The 12,570-nt window shown below is 39.3% G+C and overlaps 1 protein-coding gene across 1 annotated transcript; it reads left to right on the top strand.

Annotated features, from left to right (window-relative positions):
* Positions 1-10,445: 10,445 nt before the first annotated feature.
* LOC118928464 (olfactory receptor 8S1-like) lies at positions 10,446-11,369 on the top strand (the record flags this gene model as incomplete). The annotated part of the gene is made up of 1 exon (XM_036917734.2): positions 10,446-11,369. A coding segment is annotated over one exon (924 nt), but the record flags the coding sequence as incomplete, so codon positions are not given.
* Between the last annotated feature and the right edge of the window lie 1,201 nt (positions 11,370-12,570).

The following is a 12,570-nucleotide window of genomic DNA, read 5'->3' as shown; positions in this document are numbered from 1 at the left end:
GAATAAGTTACATGGTGAACATTAGAGGGCAGTCATCACAGAAGCTTTCGGTTTTGCTCATACATTATGAACTATAAACTGTCAGTTCAAATATGAATACTCATTTGATTTTTATACTTCATTTATATGTGGATACCACATTTCTCTCTTTATTATTATTATTTTTAATAAAATGCTGAAGTGGTAGGTAGATACAAGATAAAGGTAGAAAACACAGTTTAGTGTTGTAAGAGAGCAAATGTAGATGATCAGGTGTGTGCCTGTAGACTATGTGTTAATCCAAGCTAGACAAGGCAATAAAATATCCACGTATGCAGAAGATTTCTCTCAGAACAGGGGGTGTGAGGTTCTAAGCCTCACCTCTGCTGATCCCCAATTTCTCACTTGATTGCCGCCCTGCGCTTGTGCCTGTCTTAGGTTGTTCTTCCCTTGAGGAATCTTACCCGTCTCTGGCTAACCAGTCATCTTCCGGGGAAATACAGGGAAATGTTAAGTTGGTAAGTGAGAAAGAAGCCTTATTGTTTGAAAAGGTTAGATTTTACTTCTTTGCGTATTTATGCCCTGTGGCTTCTATGCCCAGCATTTGTCTTGAGGTGTCTTTACCATTTGGAAGAATTATGATACTCGGTAAATTCGATATGAGGCACGAATTCTATTTAAGGGTTGTAATTAGGAAGGAAGAAGAAAAGCTATACAAGTAGCAGGCGGAGGAAAACATGGGAAGATTGATTATTTCTTTGACATATCTTCTTGTAGAGTAACTTCAGCATGTATAGGTTTTAAACTACTAATTAAATTGCACACACACATTAACATAATAGGAGTACAGTTACATAACCAAAGCATACCTGTAATTACCAGCCATCTCCAGTGAACTCAAGAAAACCAGTTAGGCAACTTAGGCATTTGTGAAAACTTATCTATATGGTCGATATTGTCCAATTGAACTTGAACAGTCTGAGAGAAATCAGACAAATTAAAACAACCCATTCCTGGGGACTGTTCACATCCCATATGTTCTTTTTACAGTGAATTGTCTGTAGTTGTAAGATTTTGGAGTGCTACAATTTACACGTCTCCTAATTCTTGGATGAGTTCCATCAGTATAGATCCAGTCAAATATGTTGTTTTACTGCATGCACAGGTCAGCTTAGATATCTCCTTCTTCATTCCCATGGCAAGTCCAGGAACTGGTGGGATGAGTGCATCTACAGCTGTAGCAGTGCATGGATCTTTGTTGGGGTTTTTTGATGATCAACTTCTGGCCTGAGTCTTCCCGAGAGTGCTGATGTTGGAAGTTCATTTTCATATCGTATCTTAGATCATTTTCGGGGTAGCCAAATTAGGCTTTGATCCTCTGTATAAACACAAACAGACCCTTTGCCTACACTTTTATATGCCCTTTATATCATTGTGTAGAACACATTGGAGGTCACCACAAAGGAACTGCTTTTTTTTTAAATCATAAATCTACACTTACATGATGAATATTTTGTTTACTAGGCTCTCCCCTATACCAGGTCCCCCCTATATACCCCTTTACAGTCACTGTCCAACAGCGTAGCAAAATGTTGTAGAATCACTACTTGTCTTCTCTGTGTTGTACAGCCCTCCCCTTTCTCCCACACCCCCATGCATGCTAAACTTAATACCCCCATTTTTCACCCCCCCTTATCGCTCCCTACCCACCCATCCTCCCCAGTCCCTTACCCTTTGGTACCTGTTAATCCATTCTTGAGTTCTGTGATTCGGCTGCTGTTTTGTTCCTTCAGTTTTTCCTTTGTTCTTATACTCCACAGATGAGTGAAATCATTTGGTATTTCTCTTTCTCCGTTTGGCTTATTTCACTGAGCATAATATCCTCCAGCTCCATCCATGTTGCTGCAAATGGTTGGATTTGCCCTTTTTTCTTATGGCTGAGTAGTATTCCATTGTGTATATGTACCACTCTTCTTTATCCATTCATCTATCGATGGACATTTAGGTTGCTTCCAATTCCTGACTGTTGTAAATAGTGCTGCGATAAATATAGGGGTGCATTGGTCTTTCTCATACTTGATTGCTGCATTCTTAGGGTAAATTTCTAGGAGAGCAATTCGTGGGTTAAATGGTATGTCTGTTTTGGGCATTTTGATGTACCTGCATACTGCTTTCCACAATGGTTGGACTAATTTACATTCCCACAAGCAGTGTAGGAGGGTTCCCCTTTCTCCACAGCCTCGCCAACATTTGTTGTTGTTTATCTTTTGGATGGCAGCCATCCTTACTGGTGTGAGGTGATACCTCATTGTAGTTTTAATTTGCATTTTTCTGATAATTAGCGATGCGGAGCATCTTTTCATGTGTCTCCTGGCTATCTGTATTTCTTTTTTGGAGAACTGTTTGATCAGTTCCTCTGTCCATTTTTTAATTGGGTTATTTGTTTTTTGTTTGTTGAGGCATGTGAGCTCTTTATATATTCTGGACGTCAAGCCTTTATCGGATGTGTCATTTTCAAATATATTCTCCCATACTGTAGGGTTCCTTTTTGTTCTATTGATGGTGTCTTTTGCTGTACAGAAGCTTTTCAGCTTAATATAGTCCCACTTGTTCATTTTTGCTGTTGTTTTCCTTGCCCGGGGAGATATGTTCAAGAAGAGGTCACTCATGTTTATGTCTAAGAGGTTCGTGCCTATGTTTTCTTCCAAGAGTTTAATGGTTTCGTGACTTACATTCAGGTCTTTGATCCATTTTGAGTTTACTTTTGTATATGGGGTTAGACAATGGTCCAGTTTCATTCTCCTACATGTAGCTGTCCAGTTTTGCCAGCACCATCTGTTGAAGAGACTGTCATTTCGCCATTGTATGTCCATGGCTCCTTTATCAAATATTAATTGACCATATATGTCTGGGTTAATGTCTGGATTGTCTAGTCTGTTCCATTGGTCTGTGGCTCTGTTCTTGTGCCAGTACCAAATTGTCTTGATAACTATGGCTTTATAATAGAGCTTGAAGTTGGGGAGTGAGATCCCCCCTACTTTATTCTTCTTTCTCAGGATTGCTTTGGCTATTCGGGGTCTTTGGTGCTTCCATATGAATTTTTGAATTATTTTTTCCAGTTCATTGAAGAATGATGCTGGTAGTTTCATAGGGATTGCATCAAATCTGTATATTGCTTTGGGCAGAATGGCCATTTTGACGATATTAATTCTTCCTAGCCACGAGCATGGGATGCGTTTAAATCTCTTAGTGTCCCCTTTAATTTCTCTTAAGAGTGACTTGTAGTTCTCAGAGTATAAGTCTTTCACTTCTTTGGTTAGGTTTATTCCTAGGTATTTTATTTTTTTTAATGCAATTGTGAATGGAGTTGTTTTCCTGATATCTCTTTCTGTTGGTTCATTGTTAGTGTATAGGAAAGCCACAGATTTCTGTGTGTTGATTTTGTATCCTGCAACTTTGCTGTGTTCCGATATCAGTTCCAGTAGTTTTCCGGTGGAGTCTTTAGGGTTTTTTATGCAAAGTATCATGTCATCTGCAAACAGTGACAGTTTAACTTCTTATTTACCAATCTGGATTCTTTGTATTTTTTTGTTTTGTCTGATTGCCGTGGCTAGTACCTCCAGTACTATGTTAAATAACAGTGGGGTGAGTGGGCATCCCTGCCTAGTTCCCGATCTCAGAGGAAAAGCTTTCAGCTTCTCATTGTTCAATATAATGTTGGCTGTGGGTTTTTCATAGATGGACTTTATTATGTTGAGGTACTTGCTCTCTATTCCCATTTTGCTGAGAGTTTTTGTCATGAATGGATGTTGAACTTTGTCAAATGCTTTTTCAGCATCTATCGAGATGATCATGTGGTTTTTGTCTTTCTTTTTTTTGATGTGGTGGATGAAGTTGATGGACTTTTGAATGTTGTGCCGTCCTTGCATCACTGGGATGAATCCTACTTGGTCATGGTGTACTATCCTTTTGATGTATTTTTGAATTCAGTTTGCTGATATTTTGTTGAGTGTTTTTGCATCTACGTTCATGAGGGATATTGGTCTGTATTTTTCTTTTTTGGTGGAGTCTATGCCTGGTTTTGGTATTAGGGTGATGTTAGCTCAATAGAATGAGTTTGGGAGTATCCCCTCCTCTTCTGTTTTTTAGAAAACTTTAAGGAGAATGATTATTATGTCTTCCCTGTATGTCTGATAAAATTCCGAGGTAAATCCATCTGGCCCGGGGGTTTTGTTCTTTGGTACTTTTTGATTACCGCTTCAATTTCATTGCCATTAATTGGTCTGTTCAGATTTTCTGTTTCTTTCTGTGTCAGTTTTGGAAGGTTGTATTTTTCTAGGAAGTTTTCCATTTCTCCTAGGTTTCCCAGATTGTTAGCATACAGGTTTTCATAGTATTCTCTAATAATTCTTTGTATTTCTGTGGGGTTCATCGTGATATTTCCTTTCTCGTTTCTGATACTGTTGATTTCTGTTGACTCTCTTTTCCTCTTAATAAGTCTAGCTAGAGGCTTATCTATTTTGTTTATTTTCTCGAAGAACCAGCTCTTGGTTTCATTGATTTTTGCTATTGTTTTATTCTTCTCAATTTTATTTATTTCTTCTCTGATCTTTATTATGTCCCTCCTTCTGCTGACTTACGCCTCATCTGTTCTTCTTTTCCCAGTTTCGATAATTGTGACATTAGACCATTCATTTGGGATTGCTCTTCCTTTTTTAAATATGCTTGGATTGCTATATACTTTCCTCTTAAGACTACTTTTGCTGTGTCCCACAGAAGTTGGGGCTTAGGGTTGTTGTTGTCATTTGCTTCCATGTATTGCTGGATCTCCATTTTGATTTGGTCATTGATCCATTGATTATTTAGGAGCGTGTTGTTTAGCCTTTATGTGTTTGTGAGCCTTTTTGCTTTCTTTGTACAGTTTATTTCTAGTTTTATGCCTTTGTGGTCTGAAAAGTTGGTTGGTGGGATTTCAATCTTTTGGAATTTACAGAGGCTCTTTTTGTGATCTAGTATTTGGTCTATTCTGGAGAATGTTCCATGTGCACTTGAGAAGAATGTGTGTCCTGTTGCTTTTGGATGTAGAGTTCTGTAGATGTCTATTAGGTCCATCTGTTCTAGTGTGTTGTTCAGTGCCTCTGTATTCTTACTTATTTTCTGTCTGGTGGATCTGTCCTTTGGAGTGAGTGGTGTGGTGAAGGCTTCTAGAATGAATGCATTGCATTCTATTTCCTCCTTTAGTTCTGTTAATATTTGTTTCAGATACGTTGGTGCTCCTGTATTGGGTGCATATATATTTATAATGGTTATATCCTCTTCTTGGACTGAGCACTTTATCATAATATAATGTCCTTCTTTGTCTTTTGTTACTTTCTTTATTTTGAAGTCTGTTTTGTCTGATACCAGAATTGCAACACCTGCTTTCTTCTCTTTGTTGTTTGCATGAAATATCTTTTTCCATCCCTTGACTTTAAGTCTGTGCATGTCTTCGGGTTTGAGGTGAGTCTCTTGTAAGCAGCATATAGATGGGTCTTGTTTTTTTATCCATTCATTGACTATGTCTTTTGATTGGTGCATTCAGTCCATTTACATTTAGGGTGATTATTGAAAGGTATGAACTTATTGCCATTGTAGGCTTTAAGTTTGTGGTTATCAAAGGTTCAGGGATAGCTTCTTTACTATCTTACTGTCTAACTTAACCCACTTGTTGAGCTATTTTAAACATTGTCTGATGATTCTTTATTTCTCTCCCTTCTTATTCCTCCTATTCCCTTCTTCATATGTTGGGTGTTTTGTTCTGTGCTCTTTTTAGGAGTGCTCCAATCTAGAGCATTCCCTGTAGGATGCCCTGAAGAGGTGGTTTGTGGGAGGCAAATTCCCTCAACTTTTGCTTGTCTGGGAATTGTTTAATCCCTCCTTCATATTTAAATGATATTCGTGCTGGGTACAGTAGTCTTGGTTCGAGGCCCTTCTGTTTCATTGCATTAAGTATGTCATGCCATTCTCTTCTTACCTGTAGGGTTTCTGTTGAGAAGTCTGATGATAGCCTGATGGATTTTCCTTTGTAGGTAACCTTTTTTTTCTCTCTGGCTGCCTGTAATACTTTGTCCTTGTCTTTGATCTTTGCCATTTTAATTATTAATTGTCTTGGTGTTGCCCTCCTTGGATCCCTTGTCATGGGAGTTCTGTGTACCTCTGTGGTCTGAGAGGCCATTTCTTCCCCTAGTTTGGGGAAGTTTTTGGCAATTATTTCTTCAAAGACACTTTCTATCCCTTTTTCTCTCTCTTCTCCTTTGATATCCCTATAATGCATATATTGTTCCTTTTTGATTGGTCACGCAGCTCTCTTAAAATTCTTTCATTCCTGGATATCCTTTTATGTCTCTCTGCATCAGGTTCTCTGCGTTCCTGTTCTCTGTTTTCTAGTCCATTAATGGTCTCTTGCATCTCGTCCATTCTGTTTTGAATTCTCTGCATCAGGTTCTCTGCATCAGGTTCTCTGAATTCCTGTTCTCTGTTTTCTAGTCCATTAATGGTCTCTTGCATCTCGTCCATTCTGTTTTGAAGTCCTTCCAGAGCTTGTTTTATTTCTGAATTCTCCATCCTTAGTTATTGCATATTTCTCTGCAAGTCCGTCAGCATGGTTATGACTTTTGTTTTGAATTCTTTTTCAGGAAGGCTGGCTAAATCTATCTCCCCAGGTTCCTTCTCAGGGGAAGATGTAGCAGATGTCAAAGCTGTCTGGGTTAATCTTGTCTGGATCATAATTTTTTGCCTTTTCATGTTGACAGTTGCTATTGACTGTCAGCTGTTAGGGCCAAACTTTTCACTTGCTACTGGCCTTTCTTTACTGGGACAACTGCGACCCCTAGTGGCTTGTGTTGGGTAATTGCTTGTAGGCTGGGTCTTTGTGTCTTGCCCGGCTGATATGGAGTGATCTCCCTTTCTGTGTTCGTGGTTTGCCTTAGGCTGTTTCTCCACTTTCTCAGCGCCTGGAGGGGTAATGGACGTGGGGCGGGGTGGCTGTTTGGCTGTTTGCCTCCGTGAGGGTTCTCAGAGCTGTTGCCCAGGGGGTTAGAGTGCCCGGTTTTCCCTGCAATTCCAGCCACTGGGCTGTGACCTGTGTTGTTTCCGTCTAGCTGTTAAGTCCCTGTCCCTTTAAGACTTTCAAAATGCACTCGCTTTTCTTTGTCACAGGGGCATCAGTTTCGGCACCCGCTCAGAGGTCTTGCTGCCCTGTTTCCCCAGTTTGCAGTCCTCCACGCATGTACTGTGTCTGCGCTCTGGTGCGGGTTGCTGGGGCTTGGTGTTTAGCAGTCCTGGGCTCCCTCTCCCTCCTGCCAGGAGCTGGGGGGATGTGTGCTTGGTCCCGCCGGGCTGGGGGTTGCATCTTATCCCTTTCACCAGGTGCTGGGCTCTCGCACGTGTGGATGTAGTCTGGCTATTGTCCTGTATCTTCTGGTCTCTCTTTTAGGATTAGTTGTATTTGTTGTATTTTCAAAAATATATATGTTTTTGGGAGGAGATTCCCACTGTCCTACTCAGGCAGCCATGTTGGCTCCCCCTCCTGCTTTTTTTTTTTAAGAAAAAGAAATATTATTGGAAACATATACTTCCATAGCTGATCATCCAACACCCTTTAAAAGATAAAAATTAAGAATATGTAAAGCATGCATTAATTGTTGATTTGCAGTTATTTTTATCCTATAAGGGAGTAATTCCACCCACTTTTTTGTTATCATTAATCTACAATTACATAAAGAATATTATGTTTACTAGGATCTCCCCTACACCAAGTCCCCCCACAAACCCCTTTACAGTCACTGTCCATCAGCATAGCAAAATGCTGTAGAGTCACTACTTGTCTTCTCTGTGTTGCACAGCCCACCCCTTTCCCCAACACCCCACATTATACATGCTAATCATAATACTTCCTTTCTTCTTCCCCACCCTTATCCCTTCCTACCCTGCCATTCTCCCCAGTCTCTTTCCCTTTGGTAATTATTAGTCCATTCATGTTCTGTGATTCTGCTGCTGTTTTGTTCCTTCAGTTTTTCTTTTTTTCTTATACTCCACAGATGAGTGAAATCATTTGGTATTTGTCTTTCTCTGCTTGGCTTATTTCACTGAGCATAATACCCTCTAGCTCCATCCATGCTGTTGCAAATGGTAGGATTTGTTTTCTTCTTATGGCTGAGTAATATTCCATTGTGTATATGTACCACATCTTCTTTATCCATTCATCTACTGATGGACATTAAGTTGCTTCCATATCTTGACTATTGTAAATAGTGCTGCGATAAACATAGGGGTGCATCTGTCTTTTTCAAACTGGAGTGCTGAATTCTTAGGGTAAATTACTAGGAGTGGAATTTCTGGGTCAAATGGCAGTCTATTTTGAGTATTTTGAGGAACATCCATACTGCTTTCCACAATGGTTGAACTAATTTACATTCCCACCAGCAGTGTAGGAGGGTTCCCCTTTTTCCACAATCATGTCAACGTTTGTTGTTGTTTGTCTTTTGTATGGTAGCCATCCTTACTAGTGTGACGTGATATCTCATTGTGCTTTTAATTTGCATTTCTCTGATAACCAGTCATGTGGAGCATCTTTTCATGTGTCTTTTGGCCATATGAATTTATTTTTTGGAGAACTGTCTTTTCAGTTCCTCTGCCCATTTTTTAATTGGATTATTTGCTTTCTGTTTGTTGAGGTGTGTGAGCTCTTTATATATTTTGGATGTGAAGCCTTTATTGGATCTGTCATTTATGAATATATTCTCCCATAGTGTAGTATACCTTTTTGTTCTATTGATGGTATGTTTTGCTGTACAGAAGCATTTCAGCTTGATATAGTCCCACTTGTTCATTTTTGCTTTTGTTTTCCTTCCCTGGGGAGATATGTTCATGAAGAAGTTGCTAATGTTTATGTCCAAGAGATTTTTGCCTATGTATTTTTCTAAGAGTTTTATGGTTTCATGACTTAGATTCAGGTCTTCGATCCATTTTGAATTTACTTTTGTGTATGGGGTTAGACAATGGTCCAGTTTCATTCCCCTAGATGTAGCTGCCAGTTTTGCCAGCACCATCTGTTGAAGAGACTGTCATTTCGCCATTGTATGTCCATGGCTCCTTTATCAAATATTAATTGACCATATATGTTTGGTTTAATGTCTGGAGTCTCTATTCTGTTCCACTGGTCTGTGGCTCTGTTCTTGTGCCAGTACCAAATCGTATTGATTACTATGGCTTTGTAGTAGAGATTCAAGTTGGGGAGAGAGATTCCCCCCACTTTATTCTTCTTTTTCAGGATTGCTTTGGCTATTCGGGGTTTTTGGTGTTTCCATATGAATTTTTGAACTATTTGTTCCAATTTGTTGAAGAATGTTGCTGGTAATTTGATAGGGATGGCATCAAACCTGTATATTGCTTTGGGCAGGATGGCCATTTTGACAATATTAATTCTTCCTAGCCAGGAGCACGGGATGAGTTTCCATTTGTTAGTGTCCTCTTTAATTTCTCTTAAGAGTGTCTTATAGTTTTCAGGGTATAGGTCTTTCACTTCTTTGGTTAGGTTTATTCCTAGGTATTTTATTCTTTTTGATGCAATTGTGAATGGCATTGTTTTCCTGATTTCTATTTCTATTGGTTCATTATTAGTGTATAGTAAAGCCACAGATTTCTGTGTGTGAATTTTGTATCCTGCAAATTTGCTGTATTCTGATATCAGTTCTAGAAGTTTTGGGGTGGAGTCTTTTGAGTTTTTTATGTAAAATATAATGTCATCTGCAAATAGTGACAGTTTAACTTCTTCTTTACCAATCTGGATTCCTTATATTTCTTTGTTTTTGTCTAATTGCTGTGGCTAGGAACTCCAGTACCATATTAAATAACACTGGGAAACTGGGCACCACTGTCGTGTTCCCGATCTCAGATAGAAAGCTTTCATCTTCTCGCTGCTTAGTATGATGTTAGCTGTGGGTTTATCATAGATGGCCTTTATTATGTTGAGGTACTTGCCCTCTATTCCCATTTTGCTGAGAGTTTTTGTCATGAATGGATGTTGAATTTTGTCAAATCCTTTTTCCACATCTATTGAGATGACCATGTGGTTTTTGTCCTTCTTTTTGTTGATGTGGTGGATAATGTTGATGCATTTTTGAATGTTGTACTGTCCTTGCATCCTTGGGATGAATCCCACGTGGTTATGGTGTATGATCCTTTTGATATATTTTTGAATTCGGTTTGCTAACATTTTATTAAGTATTTTTGCATCTACATTCATCAGGGATATTGGTCTGTAGTTTTCTGTTTTGGTGGGGTCTTTGCCTGATTTTGGTATTAGGGTGATGTTGGCTTCATAGAGTGAGTTTGGGAATATTCCCTCCTCTTCTATTTTTGGAAAAATTTAAGGAGAATGGGTATTATGTCTTCTTTGTATGTCTGATAAAATTCCATGGTAAATCCATCTGGCCATCACTGAGTTCATCCTCTTGGGGTTTTCTGCAGACCCCCACGTACAGGCCCTGCTCTTTGTGCTGTTCCTAATGATTTACCTCCAGACCCTGCTGGGGAACCTGATGCTGCTGCTGGTGATCAGGGCTGATTCCTGCCTCCACACCCCCATGTACTTCTTCCTGAGTCACCTCTCTTTCTTGGACCTTTGTTTCTCTTCGTCTACAGAGCCCAAACTGCTGGAGAACCTCCTGTCTCAGAGGAAAAGCATCTCTGTCCAGGGTTGCCTGGCCCAAGTCTTCTTTGTATTTGACACGGGGGGCGCGGAAGCCTGCCTGCTCTCAGTGATGGCCTATGACCGCTACATTGCCATCTGCCACCCTCTGCTCTATGGCCAGAAGATAACCAACAAGCTCTGTAATGGGCTAGAGTGGGGCTCCTGGGGCCTGGGATTTCTGGACGCACTCATCAACATCCTTCCAGCTATGAGCTTGGACTTCTGTAAGGATCAATCTATCCCCCACTACAGCTGTGAGCTGCCTTCTCTCTTCCCTCTATCCTGCTCTGATGTCTCCACCAACTTTACTATTTTGCTTTGCTCCAGTCTCCTGAATGGGCTTGTAACCTGTGTCCTAATTGTCTGTTCCTATACTCTTAATGTTTCCACCATCCTGAGTATCAGCTCCTCCTCAGGTAGAAGCAAGGCCTTCTCCACCTGCTTCTCCCACCTCACTGCTGTTCTCATGTTTTATGGCTCAGGTTTCCTTCGCTATTTCACACCAACCTCAGGTTCACCCCTGGAGTTAGTGTTCTCTGTTCTGTACGGTGTGGTCACTCCCTTAGTGAATCCCCTCATCTACAGCTTGAAGAACACGGAGGTGAAAGCAGCTGTGAGAAGGACCTTTGGAAAATATCTCCAATATTCCAGTAGTTGACCATAGTCTGATGATGGGTGAGAATTAGCTCACTACAGCAAGATGGTCTGGTAACTTGACAGTAAGTGTACTTTCTGATTGCTTCTGATATTGGATCCAAGAAAGGAATCTTAGAAATTCATAGTGCTACCCAGATGACAATGAGAGCAATATCAAGAATGAAAGAGAGGAATGCTTCTTTTCCTTTCTGAGAAGTGTTTCATCGTAATCCTGGTCCATGTTTATTTTTCTATTCAGTTTAGGAACATTTTGGTTATTTGTAGTTACTGGTTATTACAAATCCAACTTCTATGAATAGTCATGTATAGGATTTTGTGTGAACATGTTTTCACTTCTTGAGAGTATATACCTAGGAGGGGATTTGCTGTGACATGTTGTAAATATAAGTTTAACTTAGTACAATTGTTTTTCCAATCTGTTTTCTGGAATGCCTGTACCATTTTACATTCTCACCAGAAATATATGAAGGATTCAGTTACTCTGCAACATTGTCCATATTGGTATTATATTTTTTATTAATTTTAGCTATTTTTAATTAAGTGTGCAGTGGTTGTAGTTAGAAATAAACTATACCCCAAAAATAGAGTACATGTGAAAACTGATGAAGTAAGAATAATATTAATAGTTTTGATTCTCTGTCACTTTCCTGTCCTTAATAACTGCTCTCTGACATTGTAGAAAAATGTCATTTAAGAAAACTACGTGAATAGTGCACAGGCACTTTCTGTGTTATTTTTGCAAAGTTTTTGATCTCTAAATTTTTTCCAGAATAAAACATTTAAAACTATGTTATAAACTATGGACTCTGGGTGACTATTATGTATCCTTTAGGTTCATCATGTAACAAATGTATTTGTCTGTTGGCATCTGTAGATAATGGGAGAGGCTGTGTCTGTGTGGAGGCAGGGTGTACATGGGAGATCTCTGTACCATTCTCTGAATTTTGCTTTGAGTACAAAATATTGTTTCTAAAAAAGTCTTAAAATAGTATCATATAGAGTAAAAATAAAGGATGAAAAGAATTAACAATGTATCACAAACTAAAAGTTGGAACGAGTATATTAATATTAGACAAATTCAGCTTCAGAAGAAGATATATTATCAGTGATCTACAGGGAGATAACATAGATGTAGAGGAATTATTATATCACAAACACATAATAATCCTAAACATAGAAAAATCACAAATGAGTGGTGCTTA

This window comes from Manis pentadactyla, chromosome 10 (assembly GCF_030020395.1).
Source record: "Manis pentadactyla isolate mManPen7 chromosome 10, mManPen7.hap1, whole genome shotgun sequence".
Taxonomy (NCBI): domain Eukaryota; kingdom Metazoa; phylum Chordata; class Mammalia; order Pholidota; family Manidae; genus Manis; species Manis pentadactyla.
The sequence above is the reverse complement of the archived record's forward strand: the minus strand, read 5'-3'. Positions and strand labels throughout refer to the sequence as shown.